Genomic DNA, 26,872 nt, shown 5'->3' with positions numbered 1-26,872 from the left:
TGGACCAAATCCTATCCCATAAAGAGAAAGAGGAGCCTGTACACCCATCAGACAGAAAATTAACTGCTCAACAGTAGAATTCCTGCCAGAACTCCTCTTGTAAAAGACAGTTTTGACCTATCTCTTAAAGCAGATGATCATGTAGCATTTTCTGTTTTAGTTTTTGGTCAAATTAACTGAAAAATAAGCACAGCAGTTGGATGAACCTACAACCGCAACACAATGAGAGCAGACTTTGGTCCGCAACCCATTATGCTGATGGATGTGTATCCTGTGAATGGAAACAGGGAGACTCCCAGCTTGTTCCTACTCTCTGATGGTGTGTTTGTGGCGCAGCTTGATGACATCAGCACTAAAAAAAAAACAGAGACTGAAGGAAAAAGATGGACAGAGTGACTCACACTGTGTTCAAAAATGAACAAATAGAGTGATATGAGAGGAGGAAAACCAAAAAAAGAGAGGAGGTATCCTCGGGGAAATCTTCTAGGGTTTAGGAATGTGGTTTTCCAGAGGGAAAAAAAGATTTCTGAGATCTCACCACATTCCTTCCTGACAGTGCTCATTTGACCAAGCAACAGCTTGGCTCAATGGCAAAACACTAAAGTAGGTTTCTCAATTCTTCACTTGGCCATTCAGGGTAAAAAGGATAGTGTAATGAGTCTTATGTACAAAGAACAAGACAAATCTTTTCGGCAAAGCCAGGTACACCAAAAACATACAACAGAATTTCATCTAATTAGTCATCTGTTTGGAAATTAAAACCACAAACAGTCACTATAATGTGCAAGATGCCTACAGGTCTGTGCCCAAACCAGATACCCAGAAACACTGAATGTCCACTGATGTGTTTAACATGATCCAAATTAAATGACTACATTTTAAGACCTCAAGTGGAATCTAATTTCATTCACTGTAGAATCTCCTGTCCTGGAGTGTATTATTTTATGGCACTCGTGTTAGAAGACAACAGCCCTACAGTGTTCTGAGAAGAACTGCCTGCAGTGTGGGTGTGTTGGTGAAACAAACAAAAACTATAAATGAACCATATCTAGATTCAGCAGGCACCTGCATGTCTAATGTTTTCTTGTGGTGGTGTGTAAATTCTACAGTTTTTTGGGGTTTTTTTGTTAAATAGCATCTATCTTGTGGAATCTCACTTCTGCTATGGCTCTGATCTGAAACCAAACTTGACAGAAATGGATACATGGACACAACACATGGCAATCAAAGACATGCAGCTAGAGATGTGTTTACAATGACATCTATATTTGCTCAAAAAAATATTTGAGCAACGAATTATGAAATTATTGGGGACTGATTAATTCAGCTGTAATCATAACCCAAACCGTCTTTCAACTGAGATCAATTGAAGGTTCTAGAAAATGTGAGACACAACATGCCATTCAGCAATTTAACTAAAAAATAAAATACTCATCGGTTTAAAGGGTTACAGGACCAGTAAAGTGTGAGATATTTATATGGGGAAAATAATACTATAGTGCCAATGGTGCCAGGACATTATGCAAAGAAATATCTGCAATTATAATATAATATTGGTAGGTGGATGAAGAAGTGCTTTTCCTTTGCAAAGAGACAAAGCAGCAGACTTGAGCCCACAGAGGGGTAGTAAAATACATTATGCAGTCCTACAAGAAAAGCCATTATCAAAAACTGTAACATCTTAGTGATTACAGCAGGGAAAACATGAATTACTTTCCGGAAGACATCCAGCAGCACAAGTGCAAAGATGAACACATGCACGACAAAACAAATACACACATTCCAGCAGAACAGAACACCTCCAAGCATCTCAACAATCCTACAACATGAAGAAAATCTGTCAATGTTTAAGTTAGTTTATCTTGGCAGTGGCGGCCCCAGAGTAGTGGAATATTCATAACACAGTGAGATGAGAAGGTTGGTGTGAAGGAGAAAACAAAGCCAGACCCCAGTTACACAACAGAGGATGCCAAATGTCACTCTTTCCCGCGCATATGAAAAAAAACAACAACCCCCCCCCCAAAAAAAACAAAAAACAAAAAACAAAACAAACACACACACACAAGCCATTCGGTTCATACACATACCTCACAGCTGCACAGCAATGAGACACCCACAGTAAGCACTCAGTCATGACTCATGCTGTAATAGCCTTCCCACCAGCACTGAGCGATATCGTTGGAAACTGTGGAGTTCATCACCAAGGTGCATCAGCAGCAGCAACCACTGCGTGATGGAAAGGGTCTGGTTCATAGTGCCAAACATAACAACACAAACGGACTCATCCTTTACACTGAACTGCAACTGAAGGAAAAGTATCGATGTACGCTGGATAGATAGCACATTCATAAGACTGAGTTACAAGCCCTTAGGCTCAAAGGAACAATGTATAAATGCCAACATAGGGTTTAATTCTTCAGTACCCTCCTGACTGGAGGCCAAAATCAACCTCACATACCAGTCTGGCTATAAACCTAATCCCCAAGGCCATGAACCCACCGCATTAGAAGTAGTGATAATCTTTTCATACTTAGAGGCCCATCCATGTGCAAGTTAGTCTATCGATAGTTCTACTCAACACACAATTTCTGCATAGGACATTTAGTATGTATGTATGAAAAACACAATCGTTTTCCATGAAGCCCACAGTGATGCAAACAGAGACTCTGAAATAGGTTTTGCAAAGCAATTATTTGGTGTCAAGATACGATAAAGTAAAGATAAAGTGGGTATCATACTTCTTCCAAGAGGGAAGCATAGATGGGAGGATGCTATTTAAGGTTTCCTCTTTCAGGAAGGAAAGAAGTAAGAATGAGGACTGCAAGGTAGGAGGAAGAGGGACATAACATATCAAGTCTACAAAGTCTAAGTCCATCTGGTGATGCGTCGATTCTGTCACTACACCAGCCATTCACAAAAGCTAGAACTCTCGTCATCATCTGAGAGTATGTGACTGATTGTGTCTGACTGTATTTATCTCAGTCCTACATTTGTGTTGCAAGTGTAACATGATCTTTCTGGCTCCAGTCCAGGGGGGTCCTGTCGATATCTAAACCTGTATGTTATGTACACAAACACACTTCGACATAAACTCACCCTTGGGACTACCTGAGTGTGTGGTCTGTAAAAGACTTTATTGATATGCTCTTTTGTAACAAACACAGAACGCGTACACACCAGTGGCTCAGCCATGTGGCTCCAAATCTGCATGTTCACTTTTGACAAATATCTTAAGAGAAAAGAGGGTTTCATCAAAAAAATTCCATTCTTCAAAAACGCCTTTTCAACTATTGTAATATGTCATGTATGCCTCGATGCACTTGTCACGACTAGAGGAGGAACAGTAACTGAAGATTTGTGAGTCAGTTAAGTGTAAAAATGCACCACGCAGTATCTCTCTGAACTGGCTGGACAGACGTTTATCCTCGGCAACAATGTTTCTAAGAGGCTGAGCTGTAATGTTGACACCCACAATACAACCTGTAGCTGTAAGCACATCTTCAGCCTGTATGAATAATCGAGCTATTCCTGGTTGATGCTGATCAAGTAGTACAAGGCTGCAACTGAGCAAACCGAGCATGCATAATCACTGTCTTCTCTGTCCTCACACTGGAGAATACTGTAGTGTATGTGTGCTCATACAGTTAAGTGCACTGTATACAGTGAAGCTTCTTTGGCATTCTGACATCAGCAATTTTACAGCTACGTCACAAGTCTTTGCGCGGCAGGATTGGCCACCATTCAGATGGGTCAGCTTCCACTCAGGACCAATCGAGGCAGGACAAAGAAGATCAGATGACGAGCCCATAGACAGATGACATCACTAGTCTTCCAGTCATTTCCTGTCTGGGCTGATCCTAATGCTGCTAAGGGCATGCACAATCATGTACAGAAACACTAACATTTTTTCACACACAAACACACAAATACACAACTCAGAGTACAATGAAGGACATGTCACTCATAGGCAGTGTGCTGCAGACTACGCAAATCTTGGTAGTGGCATTGTGTAGAGGTATGAAGGACAAAGCAATCCCAAGCCCCATTACGCTAGTAACCAACTCCCATTCAAGACCTGTCATCATAGAGGAATTCTGACTAGGCACATTCACCTTGTGCATGAACATGCTTTTCAGGAACAGGTTGATCTGCATACTGATGAACTGTACTCACACTTAATCATTTGCAACCTTTTCTGTAAAGGTGACAGCTGTTATTTTTAATACCATACGTCCTTTTCGTCCCCTTTTACATTAATTCACTGCCTCAGCTCCATTTTTGCTCTGAGGACAGTAATAGACTGAATAAACAGTTTAAGGTCCAAATGTGTTCACTTAAAGGTCAACAGAGGTTTAATACATGGGAATGAAAAAGTTGCTACATGTTTGATGTCCTCCCCCTGGAACAAACCAAGGAAGTAGTCCATTGAAAGTCCCACGGGGGACAGTGGAAAACGATAAATAATGCATATAAAGCGGGTAGAGCTGCCCGCTGCCTATAATAGACATTAAAAAATGGACGAGGCAGCACAGCAAGTGCCATAAACAGATCAGAAATGGAGCTCTACCAAGGTACAAATGAGCTGAGGGGGAGTTTACAGCTACTATGTGTCTGATTGAGGTCACAGCACATCACAGAATAATTTTGCGTTTTTACTGTGGGTGTTCAGGGTTCACATGGATAATATCAATTTAACATTAATAAGACCTGACCTGGGTTTAAGTAAACAAGCCAAGCTGAATTGCCGTTGCGCAACCCTGCACTTTATTACCCTGTTATTAACGTTGTCATCAATAATAACTATATAGCAGTCTGGCTGTCTATTAGCCAACGGTAGCTATGATGTCTGAAATAATTTTGGTTTCATACAAAGGCTGAGATTGTTGTTTTAGACAGTGTGATTCAACCACTGAATTGGTTCAACCTGCCGTAGCTGGAGTGGAGGAAGGAGGGTTAAGCCCTTCAGCGGCTAACACGATGCTAACGGGTTAGCCGAGCAGCCACGTCAGGTCAGTGGGGTCCATCTCTGCTGAAACCTGGCTGTCTGACAGACACTATGGGTCTAGGTTCACCAACTAAAGCACAAAAACAAACATTTCTGTAGACACCCAGACACGGTTCTTCCCAGAATATCCCTCAAATGTAAGTGTATTTCAGTGATGGCTAGCTAAGGTGTGTTTGACAGCTGAGTGTCTCCGTCTCTTTCTGTCCTCTCTCCGCCGACTAACGTTCACCAAGTGCGGCTCCAGACTGACCTGGACAGATGCTTCAGGATCTGCTTCTTGATGAGCCCAGCCATGGCCCCGCTGTTTCGATATCCGAGCTGCCGCCGGGTGACTGAGCTGTCAGGCTAACGGACTAGCCTTTACCGCTAGCTATTACCAGTCGAGGTATAAACACAGTTCAAATTCTCATCCCTGTGTCAGTCTTCATTTTAACAGTGTTCCCGCTTCACTATGCGGGAGATGAGGCAGCGAGGGGGAAAGACGGCATTTCAAGACGTCCCAGAGACAGCCGGGCTCGGAGACAAAGCGTATCCCGTTAGGCCACTTCATGCAGATACACTAATAAAGCTCCAAAACGGTCCAGATCTCTGCAATATCATACACCGACCGAACACCTGGACACCGCGTCGGAGGAAGAGCGTCTGTTGTCACGGCGTCTGGGCGGGGACACATGATGCGTTCAGGGCCGCTGAGAAATAAACCAAACTGTAAAGAAGATTAAAGTATCCCGCAAGTAAACCCCAGAGAATTCACCGTTCGATTCTCGACATTGCACTTTATTAACTTATTTTAGTTATTTATTCTTTTTCTTTGCTCGATTTATTATTATTGTGACTCCAAATTTTTAAATTTTTAAACTTTTTGTTCTTATCCTGGTTTTTATCCCAGACTATTTTTATCTTCTCTGGGTTTTTGTTGTGTTTTATTGCATCTTGTTTTTATTTATTTGATCTTATTTATTTATTTTATTCTTTTACTTATCCATGCTGCTATACTGATGAAAGATGGAACACTGAACACTTTTTGTCCTGTCTGTAAGCTCGATCAAGAACCTGCCTAACATGTTCAATGTATGTCTTGTATGTCCTGCTGTAATGCCAAAGCAATCACCTCGACTGCAAAACAAATCTACCCACGGCTACAAATAAAGTAACCTTGAACCTTCTTATCTTTTGTATTTAAAATGTTGCGACGTTTATTTATTTATTTATTTATTTATTTATTGTCTTTTTCATTAATATTCGAAACTAATCCATCTATTTTGAGCCTTTAACATTAGTTTCCAAGTAAAATGCCTCCAGAAGAAAAGTTGTGAGAGAAAAATTAAGTCTAAAATACTGGTGGGTTGTAGTTTCCAAGATACAGAAATTGAGAATTAATGACATAATAGGTTTTACTCAAAAGGTATGTTTGTCTCAGAGCAACCACATCTACTTCAAAACACTGTCTGCACATTACACTACATTCACTTTCCGGTTCTTTCTAACTGAAGATTTATAAATCTATTGTATAAATGTACATAAACCTATTTAGGGTATAATAACAGTTTATTATAAAGGATGAAAACACTAGCAAACCAGTGCTTTTGTCATTTGTTTTCCAATTCATCTTGTTAAAGTATGTAAGATTTAGCACATTTAATCTCTGAGGCAAATAATTTCTTTAAAAAATTATAGACCAGTGTAATCTTATATACATCTACAGAAACACATTTATTTAATTACTTTATTCCTCATCTATTTTCAAGAGGTTTATTATTTGGTTTGTAGCCTACATTTTGCACAAATAAAGTCGTGTGTACAAAATTAAAGAGTGTGCTATTGTTTCAAAAACATGTCCTTTTCTAAACAAATGTAGGTTATGGAATAATATTTTATGATTTATCAGTAATTCATTGTGTGTGTTGGTGGTGGTTATTCCTGTAACTAACTGCCAGCATAAAGCGCCATCTAGTGTTTAAAGTATAATTAACTTTAATTCCATAGTTCTTGAACAAACTGCCTGACTTGTTTGCACCACTTAATATGTTATGTCAGACTGCACAACAAACTAAGGAACAATTATGGCAAATATAGAAAGAGTCAATATCTTGTAATTGATATAAGATTGGCTTGTTAATATATAAAACAATAATATAATGTGAATGCAATGCGTAACACACCACACTATGATTATCTGAAATTGTAGGACTTTATATTGGCTGGGATATCTAAACGTTGGAAGGCAAATATGTATTTACACTTGGAAGAAATGCAGATAAAAACGCTTTGACTGGAGTTTTTGTCTTTGCACAAAGTTCTTTTCCTTTGGACATAAACACTGTCTCTTCTTCTGATGTGTCTTCAGCAGAGAGACTGTGATCCTAAAATGTAAGGAGTGAAAAGACTCCAACTGCCACGTATGAAAGGAGGAGCAAACCATGGCATTGGAGAAAAACAGACCCTCCCTACATTATGTGTCACCAGGAAGCATTTGTAGAAGGTTTACATCAGCTAACAGGGAGTGTTTTAACAGCATATGTGAAAAGGATTATTAAAAAGTCAAAACAGTTCTCTATGATTTTAGATTACATACAATAGGATGAAACTTTTCTTAAATTGGCTCTAACAACAAATGATTAATCTGACATGTACAAAGTATATGATGATGGCTGATCTTATGTAAAATACACTTATAGGAAAACATAGGTACTCTCCCTGGTGCAAGATGGAGTAGAAGTCATTCATTGTTTCTCTGTGGTTTCATGAGTTTGGTGTGATCGTGGGACTGCCCCCATCCGCATACCTCAGCGCAAAAAAGCCTGGAGAAAGACACGACGCGCTCACTGATACGCTGCTGGTCCAGTGGGCCTGGACTGGAAACGGCTCTGCATCCACGACTGCAAAACCAGCGGCTGCACCGACACACACTCACTCACATCCAACCGAGCTCCCTCCAACCATGACTGCGAAAAACAGACATAAGAGCAGCTCCAGCGACAAAAGCCAAACATCCAGCCAAGATGATGCTTCCAAGAAGAGCCCAAAGAGCACCAGTAACGGGCTCAGTGGCTCCGCAGCCCAGGGGCCAAAGTCAGGGAGCTGTCTGGGGCTCTTTGTATCCGCTGTGTTTTATATTACTTTAATAGGGGCTGCGGGTTTTGCTGCTTTTCACCTACAGCAGATGATGGAGGAAATCCGCCAGACCAGCGCAAAAAATGAAGAGAGCGCACGGCAAAGCGCAGAAGTTATTGTTAAACTGGAGAGCGTCGTCCAACAGGTAGGCAAGGCTGTGCATCAGGGAGGAGAAGAAGTACCAAATACACACTGAATAACTAAAGCAATCAGACACATTTGCAGAATTCTTAAATTAAACGCATAGATGTGTAGGGTGTGATATTTCAAAGTGACTTTTGTGTGGTTACATAAGTGTCCATATATAGTTTTTGTACTTTGTGTACTGTGGGGGGTTGGGTGCATGTAGGATACTTATGTTTCACTCAGAAATAAAGTCAATTAACATTAGTGTGTCCTTTCACCTCACTTACAGCCAAATGCAAAAAATGTTTTATCTTTTTGTTGAGACTTCTACTGAAACTCATACAAACTCTATAATATGAGCTGTTGCTTGTTGTTGAAGAACTGGAGAGATAACATGACCTAACAATATAACCAGAAAAGGAAACTTCCTCCACTTGTTTGATAAAGGGAATATGTTTACTAAAGAAGGGAGGGAATCTAAATGATAAGTAGTGTGTAATGCTTCATATATGAACCCCTAATGGCATTAATGTGATGAGTCAACTCTTCTCATGGTCATATCCCAACAGCTTCTTCAGGTGACGTTTTAGTGGTGACAGTAAATGCTTTGGGTGGAACCTCATTCTACATCTATCCTTCTATAAGTATTCACTAATATTGTTTGCAAAGGAAATATTACAATGTAAACATACTGTACAATATATATTTAGTCATGCCTTTTGCTGTATGAGTGAGTGTGCAAACTGCATGCATAAGCATTGAGGTTCATTGTTGACCTCAGGCATAGTGAAAACGTTTCCAGTTTTTACAAGCTGTACTCTGTAGCTTTGAGACACTAATGCATTTGAACAACAAACCAGTTTATCTCAGGTAACAGAGCCATTTTCATGTCACCTGAGGCTCATTCATAAAATGTGGGTAGCAAGTATGTCAGCAGATGTTTACATTATATTCTCAAAAAGCGGGTCCTTATAGTTATTGAATTTGACAGCAGTATCATGTTCATGTGTTAAACCTAAAGATGATTTACAATAATGGCTGTGATGTCAAACTGAGAGAAAAGGTTTGAAGGACCCCACTTTTGCTGTCTTGTTGTACAGGTGGAGTCTCTGAGGAGTGTTGTGGATGGACTGGAGTCGTCGCTGGGCATCACACGGGTGGAGATGGAGGGGGCCATCAGCCGGATGAAGAAGGGAGAGGTGGAGACCAGGAAGGTTGAGGAGGCCCTTCACAAGCTCCAGAATGATCTACTCAGGGACCTCTCTCAGGGCATTACTGAGGTGAAGGAGGCTCGTGAGAAGGACTTCTCCTCCTTAGAGAAGACTGTGGAGGAGCGCTTGGCTGAGGTGAGTCAGTCCATCACAGCCAGCGTCACCGAGTTCACCGAAGCTCAGGGAGAGGCGCAGAGTCAGCTGGCAGAACTCAAAGCCCGTCTAGGAGACCTGGAAGACCCCACACTGATCAAACAGGAAATCGCTGCCATTGTTGACACTGTAGCTGAAATCAGAACAGCTAAGCAGGCAGCTGATGCTTCAGTTGATTCACTCAGGGACCAGATAGGTGCAGTGAGAGAAGAGCTCCAGACCCGCAACCAGGAAGTGGTCTCACTGTCACAAGAAGTTGAGTCAGTCAGGACAGTGGTGCAACAGAATATTGGGAACCTGAAGCAGTCTGTCTCTGCAGCAGAGTCTGATATCCTGACTTTAAAGGATAAAACTGCAACACTGGAGGGCAGCATGGCACAGGCTACTGACTCTGTTCATAATGTGGAGCAACAGCTAGATGAAGCAACCACTCAAGCCCAGAAAAGGTCAGAAGACCTGGAAGCCAGAGTTAGAGCATCAGAGGAGAGTGGGGATTCACTGTCCACATCACTCACAGACATCACTGCTAAAATAGAATCACTGCTGGCCAAGTATGACACCCATGAAAGTATTCTTTCTGCACAAGGACAAATTGCAGATAAAACCAAAAATGGCATAGAGCAGGGGATGGAGGCATTTAAAAGCAACCTGGAGGAGCTCCAGACCAACCTGGCTGCTCTTACCAATGCCCAAGCTAAACTGGTTGCAAAGGACTCCAGCCTGGGCCATCAGGTGGAGGACTTGGTGAAAAGGCTGACCTCTCTGGAGGACAGCAGCACAAGCAGCGTGAAGTCAGAGCAGCTGAAGAGCTTACAAAGCATGGTAGCTGGCTTGGAAAACAAAGCAGCTAAGCTAGAAGGCCACGAACAAGCCATTTCTGCACTTCAGAAAGCCGTGGAGAAGACAACACAGACACTAGAAGGCTTATCTAGAGCCCCAAAGAAGTAGGGAAAGTAGCAAACAGTCTAATATGACACCACCAAAACATCCAACATGGACAGTAATGAGTCCAAATGGGTAACTAGGACCTACTTGAGGCGTTTCTCAGTACTTCATGGTTAATGCCAGGATGTTGCCCCATTTCAAGTAGATAAGGAGCGATTGTGAGGGTTGGGTCCTAAGAGAGGGGGGCAGAGCTGGACTGCTGATCTGTGAATTCAAATCCACACTCATTCTGCACTGTAGTTTTATTCCACTTTTTTTTTTACTCTTCTGTGTCATGACTGTCTTTTGATGCAGTAAGCTCCTTTTGAGCACTCCATTGTTTACTCTTTTGCCTTTTTTTTTAACAATAAAAACTCTGTCGACCCAAAGTTGTGAACTTATTTCCCAATGCACATACATAGCTGAAAAGTGTATGAAACTTACAGTATTGATAAATATATGATTCATTGCTCTTTTTTTTAACACCTTTTGCAGTTACTAACTAGACATGTTACACATAATGGTAAGTGTGAAAGAATTCCACATCAGTTGTAGATTTCAGATTTTTCTGCATGTTGTTCAAATGAAACAAACGTAGTCTGAATTTACTGTAGAAACTGCTCCATTTAACTACCAACATATTATTCTCACCTAATATCAAAAAGTAACTGCACATGTAAAATGATATTCTTTAAAATGGCTGAAGATGCTCAGCTCTTTCATCTCCAACAGGCAATTTTCCTCTTTGACTGTTACTCTTCCAGATGTTCTTCTGAAATGTGCTTCCATGTTTAACACACAAGAATGTGGCTGCAGGGCCATTTCAACAGAAAACTTCAGTTATGTTTTACCTGTGGGTATCTACTTCCAGATACTAGTTAAATTTGTGCATTTTACAGAACAGAACAATTTATGATGCATTGTTTTGTAAATTCAAGTCTTTTAACGTCAATGGAAAAACTGCATTATGATAAGAGCTGTGGTCACCATACACATGATAAAGTGGTAGAAAGGTTACAAAACTGGATCAAGTGTTGGTCTATTTAATTATTCAGAGGAAGATAATGGATATGGTTTTAAGTGTTGTTCTGAAGACATTTCACTATCACATCAGTGACACCTAAGCATTTGTGGTAGGAATAATCGTGAGCCAATTACTTAATGTCAGTACTTAAAACCTTCCATCACATTTACACTAGAAAAGTAACACTTCTTAGAATTTGCTTCTCTAGACAAAAGGGTACTGACACAATCAAACAGAATTCAAGAGAATAAAAATATTTTTTCTATGTTGTTCCAGATGAAAATGTGCTTGTTCAAAGTTGAAAATACAAAACAAAAAAACAGTTGCATCTTCACACTGTACACATGGGAATCATAACCATGAACTGGCTTAACAAGAAGCAAACTTCATATTCATGTTACAACTGTCAGAAATGCAGACAGACAGGCTGTCAGGCTGTGAAGCCTGTTCAGAAAGCCAAGGTAAACCTGTTTTTTAATTTCACTTAACCTTTCAACAGCAGTTCAACCAAACCCAGCCAAAATCCTAAAAAAAAAAACAAAAAAAAAAAAACACTGGAAAATGATCAGTCTCCTCTTGTCTGAGGTTGTGTTGCTTATGATGGCTTATGTGTCTCTCCAATATCAGACATATCTGCTATTTCACTAACTTGCTTAGATGTAACACCTAGGTCACCCTGTACTGCAGTGAGGTTTGCCAGTGTCTGTCTAAGCTCAGCGATCTCTTGCTCTCTTTTGGTGAGATCCTCTGCTAGTCGCCCAATCCGCAGAGTCAGGTCTGACAGCTGAGGCTCAAAAGCCCCAAAATCCCTCTTAATGGCAGCAACCTTTGGTTTAAGGTCACTGGCAAAGGTCACTGTTCTTATCAGCCGGGCCCGGCCACCCTCTAGCTCCGTCAAACGGTCGGAGATCTGCTTGTCAGCAGTGGTGAGCTCAGGGATGCGGCGGCGGAGCTGATCTATGGCTTGTGTGTTGCGGTCAGATGAAGAACGGAGATTGGAGACTCGGTCTATGCTGCTGGCCAGCAGATCTCCAATGCGTTTGACCATACTGCGCTCAACCTGAGCTGTCTTGTCTTCAAGCTCCTCAACCTGAGTTAGTAGAGACTCCAGCTCAGATTTCAGACCATCCATCCTGCGCACATCTGTCCTCACTGACGCCACCTAATGGGTTGGAACAAAAAGGAACAGAAATTCTGGTGTTTGTGAAAGTAGAAAAAACCAACAAGCTTCTGATTGTTACATTTTACTTCTACATTTGGATTCAAAAGCAAAGAACAAAATTCTACAGAGACCCTCTTGCTTTCTCAATCACTAAAGTTAAATATTTAACAGAACATTTGCTATACCTTGTTGGTAAAGTCCTTTGTGATAGCAGAAGTGCGTTCTTCAATCTGTCCAATGGCATCTCTCAGTGCTGTCAGGCTAGTTTGGAGCTGAGTTCTCTTCTCAGTCAGCCCAGATGCCCAGTCCTTCAGCTGGGTGACATCCTGCGCCAAGGCCTCCAGATGAGGCTGTAGAGCTCCTTTCTGACCATCAAGACCCTCCAGCATCAGCTGGACACTCTCACACTGAAACAGGACAGAGTTTTTAGGTGAAAAATCTGCAAGTTGGAGGTTTTTCAATAATATTTTATAGGGCATCATTGTAGGTTAGTACACTTTTAAGCTGTTCGTAAAAGGGAATTTAACTAAGGAAGAAATAAGTACCTTATTACTCAAGACTATTACAACAAGAGAACAAAAGAATCCATACAAATCAGACCCTCTGACAAAAATAGTCCCTTTATTAAAAGACCTGCATGCTTTCAAAAGATTAAACAGAACACTCTCCTGAACTGGACTGAAAATAAGATGTACAGACATATGTTGATATCTATAAGCGACAACTGAATTAAAAACATGATTTGCTCAACTCCTAAGGGAATGACAAAGCATGTTCTACAAACGAATACAGTTACAATCAAGTTTAAATGTCACTCAACCATAAAAAAGCAATTAAAATATACAGTATTTTTTGATTGTATCAGTGCACATGAGCCTGAGTGTGTATAAAAATCCAGCCAATTACAATATTAGAGCAGTAAAAATAAAGGGTGAGAATTTTCTGATATGAACATGAGACAAAAATAGCAATGCATAGAACAAATACGAAGACAAAGCTCTTCCTTTTTTAAAGAAACAGTCACATCACTGTGTGAGGTCATCAGCAGGAAGATAAGAGGGCTCATCCTCCTCATCCTTTCCCCACTCCTCCTCACCATCTTCTTCATTTCTCCATTCCTCATCCTCGAGAGTGTCTGAGTCACTTTGGCTGTCAACCCTGTTTTCCCTCAACACCATGGTGAGTTCACGGACCGCTTCTTTCACAACTGACAACTCATTCTTCATTTTGAGAATGCTGTTTTGAGCCTGCAGTGTGTCCAGCTCCTGCCTGATCTCCAGGATTTCACTGAGTGCTTTCAACATGCTGTCCTCAGTCCCAAAAACCTGTAACGTCACTTCTTCCAGCCTTTTTTCTGCCCCACTGAGATCTCCACCAAGCCTCAGGATGGAGCGCACCGCTTCCTCCACCTGTGGGAGGTGTTCTTCACACTCCTGCGCTCTGGGAATATGCTCCTGGAGCTGTGAGCTGAGTTCTGCCTCCCTTCGGGTCAGGCTGCTGATCTGCTCCTCAAGCTTGTGGATCTGCTTGGTGTTCCAGTCCAGATGCTCCTGAGCTCGCTTTGCATCGTCTTCCTCTGTGCGCTCAAAAGCACGGGCGTTCCTCTTTGTGCTGTCCTCCAGCTCCTCCAACCTCTCTGCCAACATCCGGGCCCTTCGCTCAGCATCGTTCACCTTTTCTGTAGCTGCAACGTGAGCCTCCCGGGACTCTGCCTTCAGGGTGGCCAGGTCAGAATTGATAGCAGCCAGACGCTCTTGCCATGTCTCTGTCACATTGAGGAAGTGGGCATTGACGATTTGCAGATCACGGGAAGCGGAGTTCTCATCAGCCTGCATTGCCATGACAGCAGCATGAAGGGTGGAGATGTCCTGTTGTAGTGTTGTTGCCAAGGAGACAGTGGACAGCGCCTCCTTCAGATCATCCTCCGAAGCAGCAAGCTGCAGCCGCAACACAAAACAGGAGTGCTGTTTCTGTGGGAGCTCTATGAAACTTCAACATTCATTCATGTACAGTATTTAGAGTATGAAGCAAAAGGCATGCACTGAGAACTGTAAAAATAAATCACAGATGGCAGGATGCAACAAAATGTGTTCTCAGGTTTCACTTTTTTCAGTAGCAACACAGAATGGGTCAACATAAGATGAGCTCTGGCTGTGTGTTAGTGATAATGGGGTGGACTGGCCCTTTAACCCTTTCATGCAGGAATTATAAGAACCTTAATCAAGCTTTTTTTCCTGAGTGTTTTTAATTCCTCTTTAGGCATGAAAAAAAAAGCAATTGAAATTTTTTTATGACCCTATTTTTCATGGAGTTACAAAAATGTCCACTCAGCTGGACATCATGCATTTAATTTTTGAACCAAAGAAACATGTATTCACTGATATACTGTGTGAAAACTATGACATACATTTTTTAAATGTTGCTAATCTGATGTTTTGCCACATTTTAACATACTCTAATATTAGTTATTACTCACTTTATGGAGGTAAGATGCAAAAAAAAAACCAAAAACCAACCCTTTTTGTTTAAGAAAAACTGTTAATTACAGTCTAATATCAATAACAAGCAACTGATTTACACTCAAACATGTTAGTGCAGATCAGGTTTATCTAGAACAGTAAAGTTACAGTAATGGTATGAATGGCAGCGTATGAGGTGATGCATAAGTGTCCACTGTGTTGGCTGATATGGAACTAAAACAGTAAAATCCATGAATATACAAGAGAACAGCTGGAGAATAACTGTCCACTGGAGTGATCACTATGCATGAAAGGGTTAAAGTCCTGTTCCATTCTGCTATTGCTGTGCTCCACTTACCTTTTTGGAAACCTTGAGGACTTCATCCTCCATGTCGAACAGGCTCGAGGTCTTCCCATGTAATAATCTGTACTTTTCTTCTATTTCAGAAAACCTCTCATTCTGTTGCAGGACCACCCTGAAATCCAGAAAGACTGTATTCACTCCAGAACAACTCAACAGCTTTCATGTATTTGAAGTGAATACACAGTTTATGGACCTACCAACTCAGAGCTCCACATGCAACAAGCGACAAAAAGCAACATATACTCTTCAAGTCTAGACTCGAGGATGTTTTTTGGTTTCCGTTCGTCTTCTCTTTCTGGGTTTCATCTTTACCGTTTGTGGTGGAGGTTTCAGTCGCTTCATCACTTAGTTTGGGAGTCTTTTTTCTCTGCTTGACTTCATTCGGCATTTTAGCTCCTTGGCACCAACTTTTCTGGATGAGGAAATTCAGCAGGCCGGCTAGAAAAGCTCTGTCAACTTACTCGTTATTCCGCCTCAGAGTAAAACAACTCACTTTGTGCACAAATAAGTTCATAATGCAGTAAAATAGTAGAAAATATATTCGTCTGAGGTCAGTTATGCTACTGCTATAACATACCGCATACGCAGACCGTCCCCTCACTCTGCTCCTTGGGAAAATGGTGCCTTCGAGGAATGCTAAAAAGCTCGTAAATAATGTTAATCAAGTAATAGCAGATATTCGCTTCACTGATAAACCCCATAAATACAAACTGTCGTTTAGTCTGTATACTATTTTAACATACTAAGCAAATGCGTTAGAAAAAACAGCTTTCACTTATCATATGGAATACAAGTTAATTAATTCAAATAGTAACCTCAACAATTCCGACAACACCCAAACGCGTCACGCAGCCACGTAAGCGGTTGCCAGTATTTGGAGGATTTGACCATAATGGTCCAAGCAAGGCCACACGTTAGTCGATTAGTCGAAAATTAATCCGCAACAATTCTGACAGTCTAGTATTTTTGTGATTATTTTATATTCTGTTGAAGTGTATATTTTGACCAAACACAACCCAGGTTTTTGGACTGTAAAAAAAGACTAAATAAAACCTTGACAAGAGAGTTTACATAAGCCATTTATTTGGCATGTTTCAAAAAAACTTTACATTTTGAGTGTCAAAATTGTCAAAATGTGATTATCAGTAGCATTCTATAAATGGTATGTATACGTATGTAGCAATTTGTAGACTTATTAACGGAATAATTTTTGTATTCCATTTTTTTTAATGATGGGAATGGCAGCCATACATTTTAGCAAGTCCTAACAGCTACACAGGCCATGTAAATTACACAAGCTGCTATTCTTCTACTTAACAATTAACAAAATTAATACACTAACAGCAAAAGACACAAACAATGCTACAAAAATCAGTCCTGTCTACAGGGACGTATTGTCAACACAATAGTTCAGTACAGTACATTCAAGCAAAAGCTGCCATGTGCATTTTGATTTATTTATTTTTACAAATAATGTGCAAATGCAAAGGTAACAAGATGACTCCACAATTTTGTAATTTTAGGGCATGTAATTAAGAGATCTTTGGACTAAGGCATATAGTGATGGAGTAAACAAATATTTGGTCATTGATGGATTTACACCTCTCAGTTTTAGTATCAATATTTCATAAATAAAAAACCTGAGAAGCATAAACAGTATATAAATGTAATGTTAATGACCCCATCTGAGCATTATAAATATTACTCTCTTTATTCTACCCAAATGTATATCTGAAGTAGCATTTTTAGCATCATGGCAAACTTTTACCCAATGCTCAAGCAGAAGCCACACCAAAGCCATGGCAGGTATAGTAATTATCCTATTGCTTTGACATTAAATTCAAATAACAATATAGTGCCAAATCCGGTGCTGTTTGTCTCCCATTAAGGCCTTTGTTACATTTTAGGAAATTAACTATAATTGGCAGTATATTACAGGAACAAAGAGTGACCTCTGAAGATTTTAAAGCTGTTGTGAAGCTTTACATTTAAAGAGTGTGTGTGATTAAACCACATCTTTCAAGACTCTAAGGCGTGCAACAAAGAATAAAACAAAGGAAACAACTTAGGAATTTACAGCAGAGATAAGACAAATTACTTCAAAACTCAGCTACAAGAGTCAAAACCAAAGACACCAGCTCAAATTCTACGCAGTTAAAGTATAAAATGCCAAAACCATGGTGATTACACCATCTTAAGGTGTCTTATTCAAAGCAACTGAACTGAGCAAAGCTTAGTGCAACTGACCTACATAATGCAGGGTTATCTAGTGTGATAAGTACTGATATGGGTTTAATTGTTTAACTGTTGTTTTACCGATTTATTTCTTTGTACACAAATTTGGAATCTACTTTGTTTTTTTTTCTCAAAAAATAATGAAGTATATATGTTAAAGAGGCCAACATAGCTTTACATCACTGAAATAAATGTGACTCCCAAGGCCTCATCAGGTTTGGTCCTTTCTGTGGAAGAACAAATGTAAGTGCACTTGGGAGAGGAATATTGTCTTAAACCTATAGGTATGTGCAATATATATATATATATATATGAGAAAAAAAACTAAGGACAGCATCATTCAGGGTGCATGTGTTGAATTAAGACTCAGAAACCTGATTTGTTACTTATAGCAGGACTGTTTCACTGCTTGGGTTTTGACCTAATCATCTTGAGGAATCACACAGCTACTCCCTCCTTCATAACACCAGTATTAAACCAAAAATCTTCCCAAACTGCTACGTGCAACATTTCTAAATATTTAAACCCAAAGACCTCAAAGCAAAAATATGAAATAAACTATATATTCTTCAACCATTGTACTATACACATACACTTCCCTTCAGGATGCCTGTAAGGTGAAAGCATTTCCACTGAAAATATTGTGCTTCAGTCATCTCGACTGTAAGAACTGTTGTATACATACATTATCTAATAAAAATTAGCAGTGTACACAAGGCTATGTAGGGGTAGCATCTCATATTATATCTCATGGAGCAGATCAGCTCACAGTGCTGGGTGATCTGTTCTCTCCCCATATGAGGAACCACTGCTCATTGACAAAGCTATCTGACTCTGCTGAACTGAGGACGACGACAGAAGAGGCTGAATCCAACAGGAGACACACCGCCACTCAGGAACTGTAGTGATCCTAAAATAAAGAAGAACACAATTTGCTTTTACAATTGCCAAGAAAATGATATAATTTTTATTTTAAAATGTACTATTACTGACCTGTATAGTATTAACTACACCACTCGCCATGACAGACAGTTTTCCTGCAACTGAGCGAACTCCGAGTTTGAGCTGTGTCATGTCAGGAGCGTTGGGCAGAACGTTGGTCAGACGGTATGAACTTGCTGTGAACACAAATCATAAAAATGTGGAAAATGCCGAGATAAATCCTTTGTATTTAATAATATTATACAGTGAATTATTTTTCCTCACCAGTTTGTTTCTTTGGATCATCAAACAGGTCTGCTGAACTAATAGAAGAGCTCCCTGCAAGCCTCTCCAATCGAGTTTTAGCCTCATACTGGAAAAAAAAATTAAATATTCATATGTTTTAGGACATATATTTCAATATCAAAGTCTAACAATAGTCAATTCTATATCACTGTGCCTTTGTAAATATATAGATATGGATGATTAACCATATTTTAAAAATTGATATGGAAATGAAATCTACAACAAACATTTCCAGAAAGGTCAGGACATTTTTTAAACTCTGATACAAACTCAAATCTGTGATGATAAAGGCCACAATGGCCTGATGAGCAGCTAAAGTCTTGTGAATTTGGCCAAAAAATAAAAAAAAAATCTATTTGCAATAGTTAGTGTCCTCAACTCCCAAACAATTACGTAATAATCGGTGCAAATGTAAAAAAATTGGCAAGGTGAAAAAACACAGTGGTAAACATGCCTATGTCCTCATTAAATTATCAATATTTCAGATTTAAATTTTGACTGTATTTTAAATAATCTTCCAATTTTTGGGAAATGGGTTTGTGCAATAACAAACACAATATGCTGAACACAATATATAAAATATGCAGAAATGTTCAGGTCAGTGTTCTGATTACATACTTCAGAGTTATCTTGTTTTCCAAAGTACATGTCAGAAGAAATGGCTTTGACGTCACCTCCAAACTTTTTCTGAGCTTCTCCTGTATCTGACACGGGTAGGGCTTCAGGCTTCCTCCTAGACGCTGGCCTGATAAAATACAATGGAATTTATGTAACCATTAAATGATGAGGTTGTAATCATCAAAATCTGCACAGACATGCATGTGGAACAAAGACTGAGTGGAATGTATTCTACCTACTATGAAAAACAAAACAGAAATTTATTTGGCTTGTAGTATTAAAGTGTATTTTTGTCTCATACCACATGACACCGTAACAACTAAGGGGAAAAAAATCCTCTGTGTAAAACAAACGTAACATCTGTTCCTGTGATCACATTTAATTTAAACCGGGATTGTAATACACTCCTCTGCAGTGTGTGTTAAGTAAGCAAGTACAACAATTTGTGCAGAAGTTTGAGTGTGTAAAGTAAAGTAGAGACTTAGGGCCGAATCTACTAAGGTCCCAATTTGCGTGTACTAATTTGCGGGCGCAATCTAGAATTTTACGTGTGGGGTTCAACCACGGTTTGTGGGTGAGTATGGGGCCATTATTGTAGCAATATTATTTGCAAATGCGTGTGGAAAGTTGAGTGTCCATATTAGAAGATTAATCTTCTTCTTTGATTTTTAGTGGCAGTTGGTGAACCTTGCAAGCACAACTCACGTAAACTCACGTCAGGTACAAGAATGAGCAAAGCCAAATGCAGCCGGAATGAGGGAGCCTGTGAGCCTGAGCCCAGGCACGCAAACCCTGGTTTTACAGACAAATCCCGCTACGCATTTGTGGATCTGTCACGGCAGAAGTGTAGCAAAATTCACTTGTGTAAAGAGAGCCAATTGAGAAGCCGCTTGACTTGTAACCAATGATTTGTCTGTATTTCTGGGTCTTGTAGTGAAAATACTTTGACTTTTCAAATCTGATTACACACACACACAAGTTGTTTTACACATTTGCAGATTGTTGTACAGACACACAAATCTCATCACGCATTTACAGATTCATTTACACATTTGCAAATCCGACTGCGCACAGACAGATTGAAATACAGACACTCAACTCTCAACACGCATTTGCAAATAATATTGCTACAATAATGGCCCCATAGGTGAGTTACTAAGGTTGCTTGTGCAAATGTCAACAGGTGCAAAGTCTTGGAGACCGCCCTATTTAAATGAGGATTGTGCGTGCGCTACTGGAGACAATACGCTGGAAAATCTGCTGTGGGATACACCAGCACTAATGGGAACAGTGCGCTGAATGATCCAGATGCAAGGAAATGTAATGTTGGAGGAGTTTTGTCATAGAAGGTATTGCAAGACTCATTCATTCATTTATTTTTCATTTTAGAGGTGGGGGTGTTAGACTGAATGACTGTCAGGCACACATAATTTTGTCACACTGTAGCCTAATGTCGGTGCGTATTTTTAATCACAACCATCAAATCAAATGGAAAAGAGTCCCGTAAAGTGTGTGTGTGTGTGTGTGTGTGTATGTGTATGTGTGTGTGTGGGGGGATGACGACGACATCTCAATTAGTTTTTCTTCTGTCATTCCAAAAAATGTTCACGAGGGTGAAAAATGTGTTCTCTGCATCTCGTTTAATCATTTCAACGACAGCCATGTGTGCATGACTACGCATCCAAACCATTTGCACCTCTCCTTTTGAGACGTGGTAACCATAGACAGTTTCTGAGTAAAATTGCTTTCAGGTGTGATAAATCACTTTGCGTGTGCTAAATGAATATATTTACATTTTCTCCTCCCACCACACGCACAACTGCATGTAAACGCCCCATATTGCATATTCATTGTGGCAAACGTACTAACTGGATGCAGACGCGCAATTTTGCACCTTTGAAAGATGCAACTTTTAGTGCGCATTGTTAGTAAATCAGTTTGTACATTTGTTTGCGCGTGCAATGAGTTTGCACACGTTTTAATACATGCAAGCCTTTAGTAGATCTGGCCCTAAGTGTATAAAAGTAAAGACAATGTCCAACCTGTCATCCACAGAGGTTATAGTGGAGGTTATGTAGAAGTCTGGCTCTGGTTTCTTGCTCTCTTTCATCCATCCTCCTCCTTCACTTGCATCCCCCCACCGAGATGAAAAGTTATCACAGGCTTCTGTTTGATCCTCAAATCGGGACAAGATCCTAAAGACATATGGAGTTCAAGGTTATTCCTTCTGTAAAAGTATTTTCTCACAGGTAGCTGAATCAATTATTTTTATTTAACCTTGAGCTGAAGGAGCCTTCATCATCATCTTCCTCAGTGAATCTCCGACTCTTGTTAGTCTTGATCCCTTGTGGACTCTCCTGCTGGATGAGGTGCATGTCTGATGTTACAGAGTGAGAAACACCACTACAGGGAAGAAAGAAGACATTGATGAGCAAAGCAAGCAAGACATTCAGTTTTGATGATACAAAGAGAGATAATGTGCAACCACTACACTGGACATTTCACACAAATGACTTTGGTCATCGGTCACAAGACATATACCTCCTGATGCCCAGACCCATGCCCAGTCTCTCAGCTTGCTCCTTTTTCTTCCCCTCTAAATTCTTCAACTTCTTCTCTTCTCGTTTCCTCTGCTCCTCAAGATCTTTGTAAGCCAGTCGCAGAGACGGAGCACTGAGAGACGCAAGAAGAAGTGATTTAAAAAAAATTAAAAAAAAAAAAAAAAAAAAACAGAGGGGAAGTTGGGTGACCCAAAGGAGGTGGTTTTGTCACATAATTATGGAGTTTGAGGTTTAGAGTTTCTTCTGTCTAAGTGACAGAGTTTGATAGGAATATCTGCTCTAGAAGATGGAAAACTACTCTTGGTGAGACAATGGGGGAAATAAACCATAAAAGTATAATAATTAAGTAAATAAGGTGCTCTCACATGGATTCATCAGGTTGAATATTCTTCTTGGGTCCTGCAACACTCTCTTCTTTTTCTCTAAGTTTGTCTGCAGCTTGAGCCTTCTTCTCCACCTCAGAGAAACTCTGGCTGCTGACCTTCTGGGCCCCAAGACCTCCTTTTTTAGATGCCAACTACAATCAGAGATATTTCATAAAAGTCACTGAACATGAACTCTTCTGTCCAAGCATAATTGCAAATACACATTACAGCATTTACTGATAGAGATATTTTGCAAAACAGATATTTTTCTCTTCGTCTGAGTTTTTTGTTTTCATCTTAAGTGTTTTAGGGTGCAAAAAACGATTTCCAGAAACACTTCGCAATGTGAAAATTTTTATAAACTCACGCATGGAAAATGCAATTGGAAAGTGTGTTGCCACACCCCATTTTATGCATGTCTGTTAGTGCTTTGTGGGACAAACCTGCACCTGATACAGGTGTATAACTCAACACATGACCTGCAGTAAATGGGCACATATACCTTTGGGAGATGGACCAGACTGGCATTATGGTAAAATCCACATCACACACACTTCAATCATAATAACCAGCACTTAGGATAACTGAAGTTTATAGCCTAACTTGTCACTGCTTCTTGCTGTCATGATAGGTTAAAGCCTCTATGCCTGCTACATCCAGTATTAGTTGCAGAGTCTGGAGTTTTGAGTCCACAAGAAACAAGGGTCTGTACCAGAATGCAGTCATATTTTTGCATTGTTGTGTGGACAGAGATATTTTGTAAAATGAAGGTCATGTGGACATCACTTAATTTGTTTATGTATTTTTTTAAATACAGGAAAAAAATATCTGTTTAGGAAAAATCTCATGTTAGCGTTGACAGGGCATTAATCTTGTCTGTACATACTGTTTTCTTGGCAGTGGCTGGCTTCTTCTTGAGAAGAGAGGATGGCTCTACACGGCATAAAGGATAGTTAGCCATATCATACAGAATAGTTTATGAAAATAAGGAATGAAAATAAAGAGGATATTGGTTATGTAAAACACAGCAAACCTGGATTTGCTTTTGGAGAGACACTCAACATTTCCACACTAGGACCCTCCTCTGGATTACCTGAAAACATTTGTTTAAAAGCATATAATGACACACAAACTGTATTTAAATACATTTTTGTTTGTATTTTATGATCTTTCTACATGCAACATGATTCAGCACAAACAAAGAATACCATTTTTGTCATCTTCTTTTTCTGCAATAACAGGCTTATCTGATGTGGATGCGCTGAGGCTCATTTTGGCCATGTTCAGATTTTCAAGATCAGACTACCAATGTGTAGAGAGAAACACAAAAATTATAATTAAAAGTAAATGTGTTGATGGCAAATGTGGGTGTAGATAAGTCCCAGAACCTTCCTATACCTGTGTGTGCAGACTGAAGAAGTCAACCTGCTTCTCGTCTGGTGATGTCGGAGAAAGAGGAGCCTGACTGTCAAGCCACAGCTACACAAACAGAGGAAGCAGTAAAATTGATAATGCTATCAGTACACAGGTATATTTCAAAAAGTCCGATGAACAAAGGAATTGTATGCAGGGAGTTGCTGTGAAATGTGGTAGGTAAGTAGATAGGCTCAAACTTGCAATTTTAGGGTGTTTAAAAAAAAAAAAAAAAAACAGTGTTTGCATTACCTCAGTGCCATGGCGTCTGGTGGCTTGTGTTGCTAAAGTCTTTATCTTTTCTCTGTACAGCTGGGCAGCTCTGCTGTTATACTTGGCGTTGGCAGCATTGGCTTTGCAGCCATGCTGACTGAAAAATGCAATCTGGCAGAGGAAGTTTTACAAAATACAGAAAATCAAACAACAATAATGAAGTTGTCTTTATTATTTGAAACTTCACCTTCAGGTACTCACTGCACTGGCATTGCCTCCCACTTGCATACACCTTAACTGAAACCATGACCAATTAGAATCCAGCTCAGTGGACCTGAAAAACACAATGAGCTTAGTATTTGTACAAACATCATGATAGTCACAAACTGTATGTGAGACAATTAAAGACATGACTCTCGTTAACCTGAAGTCTAGTTTTTATTCACATCAACAACTTTGCACAACAAGCTTTTCCAATAAAAAGTTTTTCAATGGTCATATATTTTTTTAATCATTAAAAGTTCAGTATGTAAAATTTTATGATATCTAGGAATTAAGTAACTGAATACTCTCCTTTTCTCATGGTAGCCATATGAAATAGGAAAAGGTTCTTATTCAAATCAGTTTTATTTTTCTATTCTGTGCTGTTTATTAAGGCATATTAACTCCACACTCACACACAGTAGGAGATACTAGTACACTGAAAGCCTTCTGCTACAAAGCAGAAAAACAGATAGGAGGAACCTCACAGACTCTGTTGTTAAGAACATTATATTCCAGTTCTGCACTTAGATACTCCTAAATCTGCTTAAATCTTACATGCCTGACCCTTAAATAATTAATTGTCATGATTAAATTATTGCTTTGGACTATGCTTTGCTGAGGCTGAGGAGGTGAAACTTGACTGCTTATGTTTTAAAATGTCTAACAAAGACACAACTCACACCCCTTAGAAAGGGATCTGCAAACTGACACAACCTGTGTTACATTTTTGCACATCAGCAGGTGACATGTGAAATATTTATCATATTAATTTGAGCAAATTCACTGTGTAATTGATTTCAGCAAAATGTGTCAGGGATGTTAATACATAAATGTGTGAACATATATAATATAAACACGTATTGAATTTTGATAAAGTTTATCTGTAGTTGTGTTATGTGCTGTCTATGACTGCATGCACTGTTGAAAAACAAGTCTTTCTAATACTTTTGTTCAGTATTGGCACAAAATATATAAACAAGAATACTACACTTAATGTGAGATCATTTTCTACACATTCCTTCAAATAGTGCCGTTAAGTTTTTTGTCACTCACTATGACATGATATAAATGAAAAAGTGACTGTTTTTTACAAGTACTGATAAAAACAAATAACTCATTTAATATTCACTTTGCCACAACTTTTCTATTTACTTTTTAGAGATGCTCTATGTGTTCTGTACACCATTAGTTGCTGTTGTGTTTTCAATGTTTCAGACCTATGCTGGCTTACCTGATGAAGGACAGATGCACCCCCAGAGACCTGTGTGTCCCAGAGCAATCTATACATAGAAATACACCATAGGTGATGCTGGCCCAACTGGGGTTTTTAGCTGAGCAGTCAAAGCAAACCTAAAGAGGGCACAAAATAACACTTTATCTCAAATACTAAACAAGATATGTTAAAAATGCTTCTAATGGACAGTGAAGATTACAAGTTCTTTCTTCAAGGGATTAGATCAATAAAGGAGACGTGGAAGCAAACATTGTGGTGATAGATTTGTAAGGACATATCAGACAGCTGTTAGTGATATGCACTCAATTCGCAGTTGAAATAACCTTTAAAGGCACATTAGATACTCAGAAAACATGCTTCCATTGAGACAGCAATTATGATATTAAAATGTACAATGAAGAACAAAAGTAACACGGAAGCGAGTGAAAAAAATCGTCTGAACAAACAATGACAACTGTCAAACTGTAGCTAGCTTGTTAGCTAGCCAAGCTGTCAGACCAACTGCTAAATGGGTTTACAGTTCCCATGTTTTCAGACACTTTTTCTTTCTAGTAGAGATTACTGGTGCCATGTTGAAGCTCTTCCGTGAAAGGGATGTAATTACTATAAGGAACATTAGGTAATCTTTGATTTATTTACGAATTAACGACAGTCTCGGCGTATGTCAAAGTGCGACGTGTCAAATATTTAGTTCAGATGACTTCCTTGTTTCACAGAGTAGACCGACTGCCGTCAAACTCTCACCTTATTCGTAGGGATGGCGCGTAGTCGCTTAAAAATAGCAGAAATGTCGTGTTTGCTCGGTTGTGACATTGTCCAATCTTTCGGTAATACCTGTTGGCCAAACAAGCATGAAATGTAACACTGTTTTTCTCAATAATAACCAGAATGCGACACGTCAGTTCGTGAAACGTCGTGGTCTGGCTCTGATTGGCTGAAATTCACCCATGGTTGTGTTATTGTAGCAGAGGTAGCTGGGTAATGTAGTTGAATAACAGGGCGTAAGAATTTCCGCACATAGAATTTGTCACGTTTAATTTGGTGACCCTTTCTCTAGATGACAAAAACTAGCATAAATAAGGAAACGTTTAACACGTATTCAACAAAACTTTAAAAATACCAGAACACTTGTGCAGTAAATCTCAAGAGTTCAAGACATGTGACATGAAATACTGACTTCTTTGGTATGTAAGGTTTTGT

The 26,872-nt window shown here is 39.6% G+C and overlaps 4 protein-coding genes across 7 annotated transcripts in view; 1 reads left to right on the top strand and 3 right to left on the bottom strand.

Moving 5' to 3' along the window:
- bltp3b (bridge-like lipid transfer protein family member 3B) overlaps positions 1-5,651 on the bottom strand; it is a 29,542-nt gene extending 23,891 nt beyond the window's left edge. For all 3 annotated transcript variants that reach the window (XM_030148887.1, XM_030148888.1, XM_030148889.1), the window contains exon 1: positions 5,256-5,651. In XM_030148887.1, the coding sequence (XP_030004747.1) occupies positions 5,256-5,299 (44 nt within the window). In that variant the 5' untranslated portion in view covers positions 5,300-5,651. The remainder of the gene's footprint in view (positions 1-5,255) is intronic.
- Positions 5,652-7,830: 2,179 nt separating this feature from the next.
- On the top strand, positions 7,831-10,913 carry ckap4 (cytoskeleton associated protein 4). The gene is made up of 2 exons (XM_030148781.1): positions 7,831-8,264; positions 9,346-10,913. The coding sequence occupies exons 1-2, from the start codon at positions 7,947-7,949 to the stop codon at positions 10,555-10,557; spliced, it is 1,530 nt and encodes a 509-aa protein (XP_030004641.1). The 5' UTR covers positions 7,831-7,946; the 3' UTR covers positions 10,558-10,913.
- Positions 10,914-11,562: 649 nt separating this feature from the next.
- Positions 11,563-16,509, bottom strand: ikbip (IKBKB interacting protein). 2 transcript variants are annotated; one of them, XM_030148787.1, is made up of 4 exons: positions 15,740-16,509; positions 15,537-15,654; positions 12,905-13,126; positions 11,563-12,719 (listed from the first exon to the last, which is right to left on the bottom strand). In XM_030148787.1, exons 1-4 carry the CDS (start codon positions 15,928-15,930, stop codon positions 12,153-12,155), a joined length of 1,098 nt encoding a protein of 365 aa, XP_030004647.1. In that variant the 5' UTR covers positions 15,931-16,509; the 3' UTR covers positions 11,563-12,152. The 2 variants fall into 2 exon arrangements, with proteins under 2 accessions (XP_030004647.1, XP_030004646.1); XM_030148786.1 differs by lacking the exons at positions 11,563-12,719; positions 12,905-13,126 and adding an exon at positions 13,322-14,656.
- A 253-nt stretch (positions 16,510-16,762) lies between these two features.
- On the bottom strand, positions 16,763-26,598 carry arfgap3 (ADP-ribosylation factor GTPase activating protein 3). The gene is made up of 16 exons (XM_030148779.1): positions 26,417-26,598; positions 25,670-25,788; positions 24,436-24,508; positions 24,214-24,345; positions 23,947-24,027; positions 23,757-23,850; positions 23,582-23,641; positions 23,435-23,481; positions 22,549-22,700; positions 22,164-22,295; positions 21,900-22,025; positions 21,665-21,817; positions 19,623-19,749; positions 18,984-19,071; positions 18,771-18,895; positions 16,763-18,687 (listed from the first exon to the last, which is right to left on the bottom strand). Exons 1-16 carry the CDS (start codon positions 26,483-26,485, stop codon positions 18,670-18,672), a joined length of 1,596 nt encoding a protein of 531 aa, XP_030004639.1. The 5' UTR covers positions 26,486-26,598; the 3' UTR covers positions 16,763-18,669.
- Positions 26,599-26,872: the final 274 nt, after the last annotated feature.

Source organism: Sphaeramia orbicularis, chromosome 12 (assembly GCF_902148855.1).
Source record: "Sphaeramia orbicularis chromosome 12, fSphaOr1.1, whole genome shotgun sequence".
Classification (NCBI taxonomy): Eukaryota; Metazoa; Chordata; class Actinopteri; order Kurtiformes; family Apogonidae; genus Sphaeramia; species Sphaeramia orbicularis.
Note: the sequence above shows the minus strand (reverse complement) of the source record. Positions and strands in the feature narration are given on the sequence as shown.

Coding starts and splice junctions, on each gene's coding strand:
- ikbip (XM_030148786.1), bottom strand. CDS start 15,930: ATGCCGAATGAAGTCAAGCAGAGAAAAAAGACTCCCAAACTAAGTGAT. Junction 15,655..15,739: donor GCATGTGGAGCTCTGAGTTG/GTAGGTCCATAA, acceptor TCTGGATTTCAG/GGTGGTCCTGCAACAGAATG. Junction 14,657..15,536: donor TCCTCAAGGTTTCCAAAAAG/GTAAGTGGAGCA, acceptor TTGCGGCTGCAG/CTTGCTGCTTCGGAGGATGA.
- arfgap3 (XM_030148779.1), bottom strand. CDS start 26,485: ATGTCACAACCGAGCAAACACGACATTTCTGCTATTTTTAAGCGACTA. Junction 22,701..23,434: donor CAGCCACTGCCAAGAAAACA/GTATGTACAGAC, acceptor CTCTGATTGTAG/TTGGCATCTAAAAAAGGAGG. Junction 22,296..22,548: donor ATTCAACCTGATGAATCCAT/GTGAGAGCACCT, acceptor TGCGTCTCTCAG/TGCTCCGTCTCTGCGACTGG.
- ckap4 (XM_030148781.1), top strand. CDS start 7,947: ATGACTGCGAAAAACAGACATAAGAGCAGCTCCAGCGACAAAAGCCAA. Junction 8,265..9,345: donor TGGAGAGCGTCGTCCAACAG/GTAGGCAAGGCT, acceptor CTTGTTGTACAG/GTGGAGTCTCTGAGGAGTGT.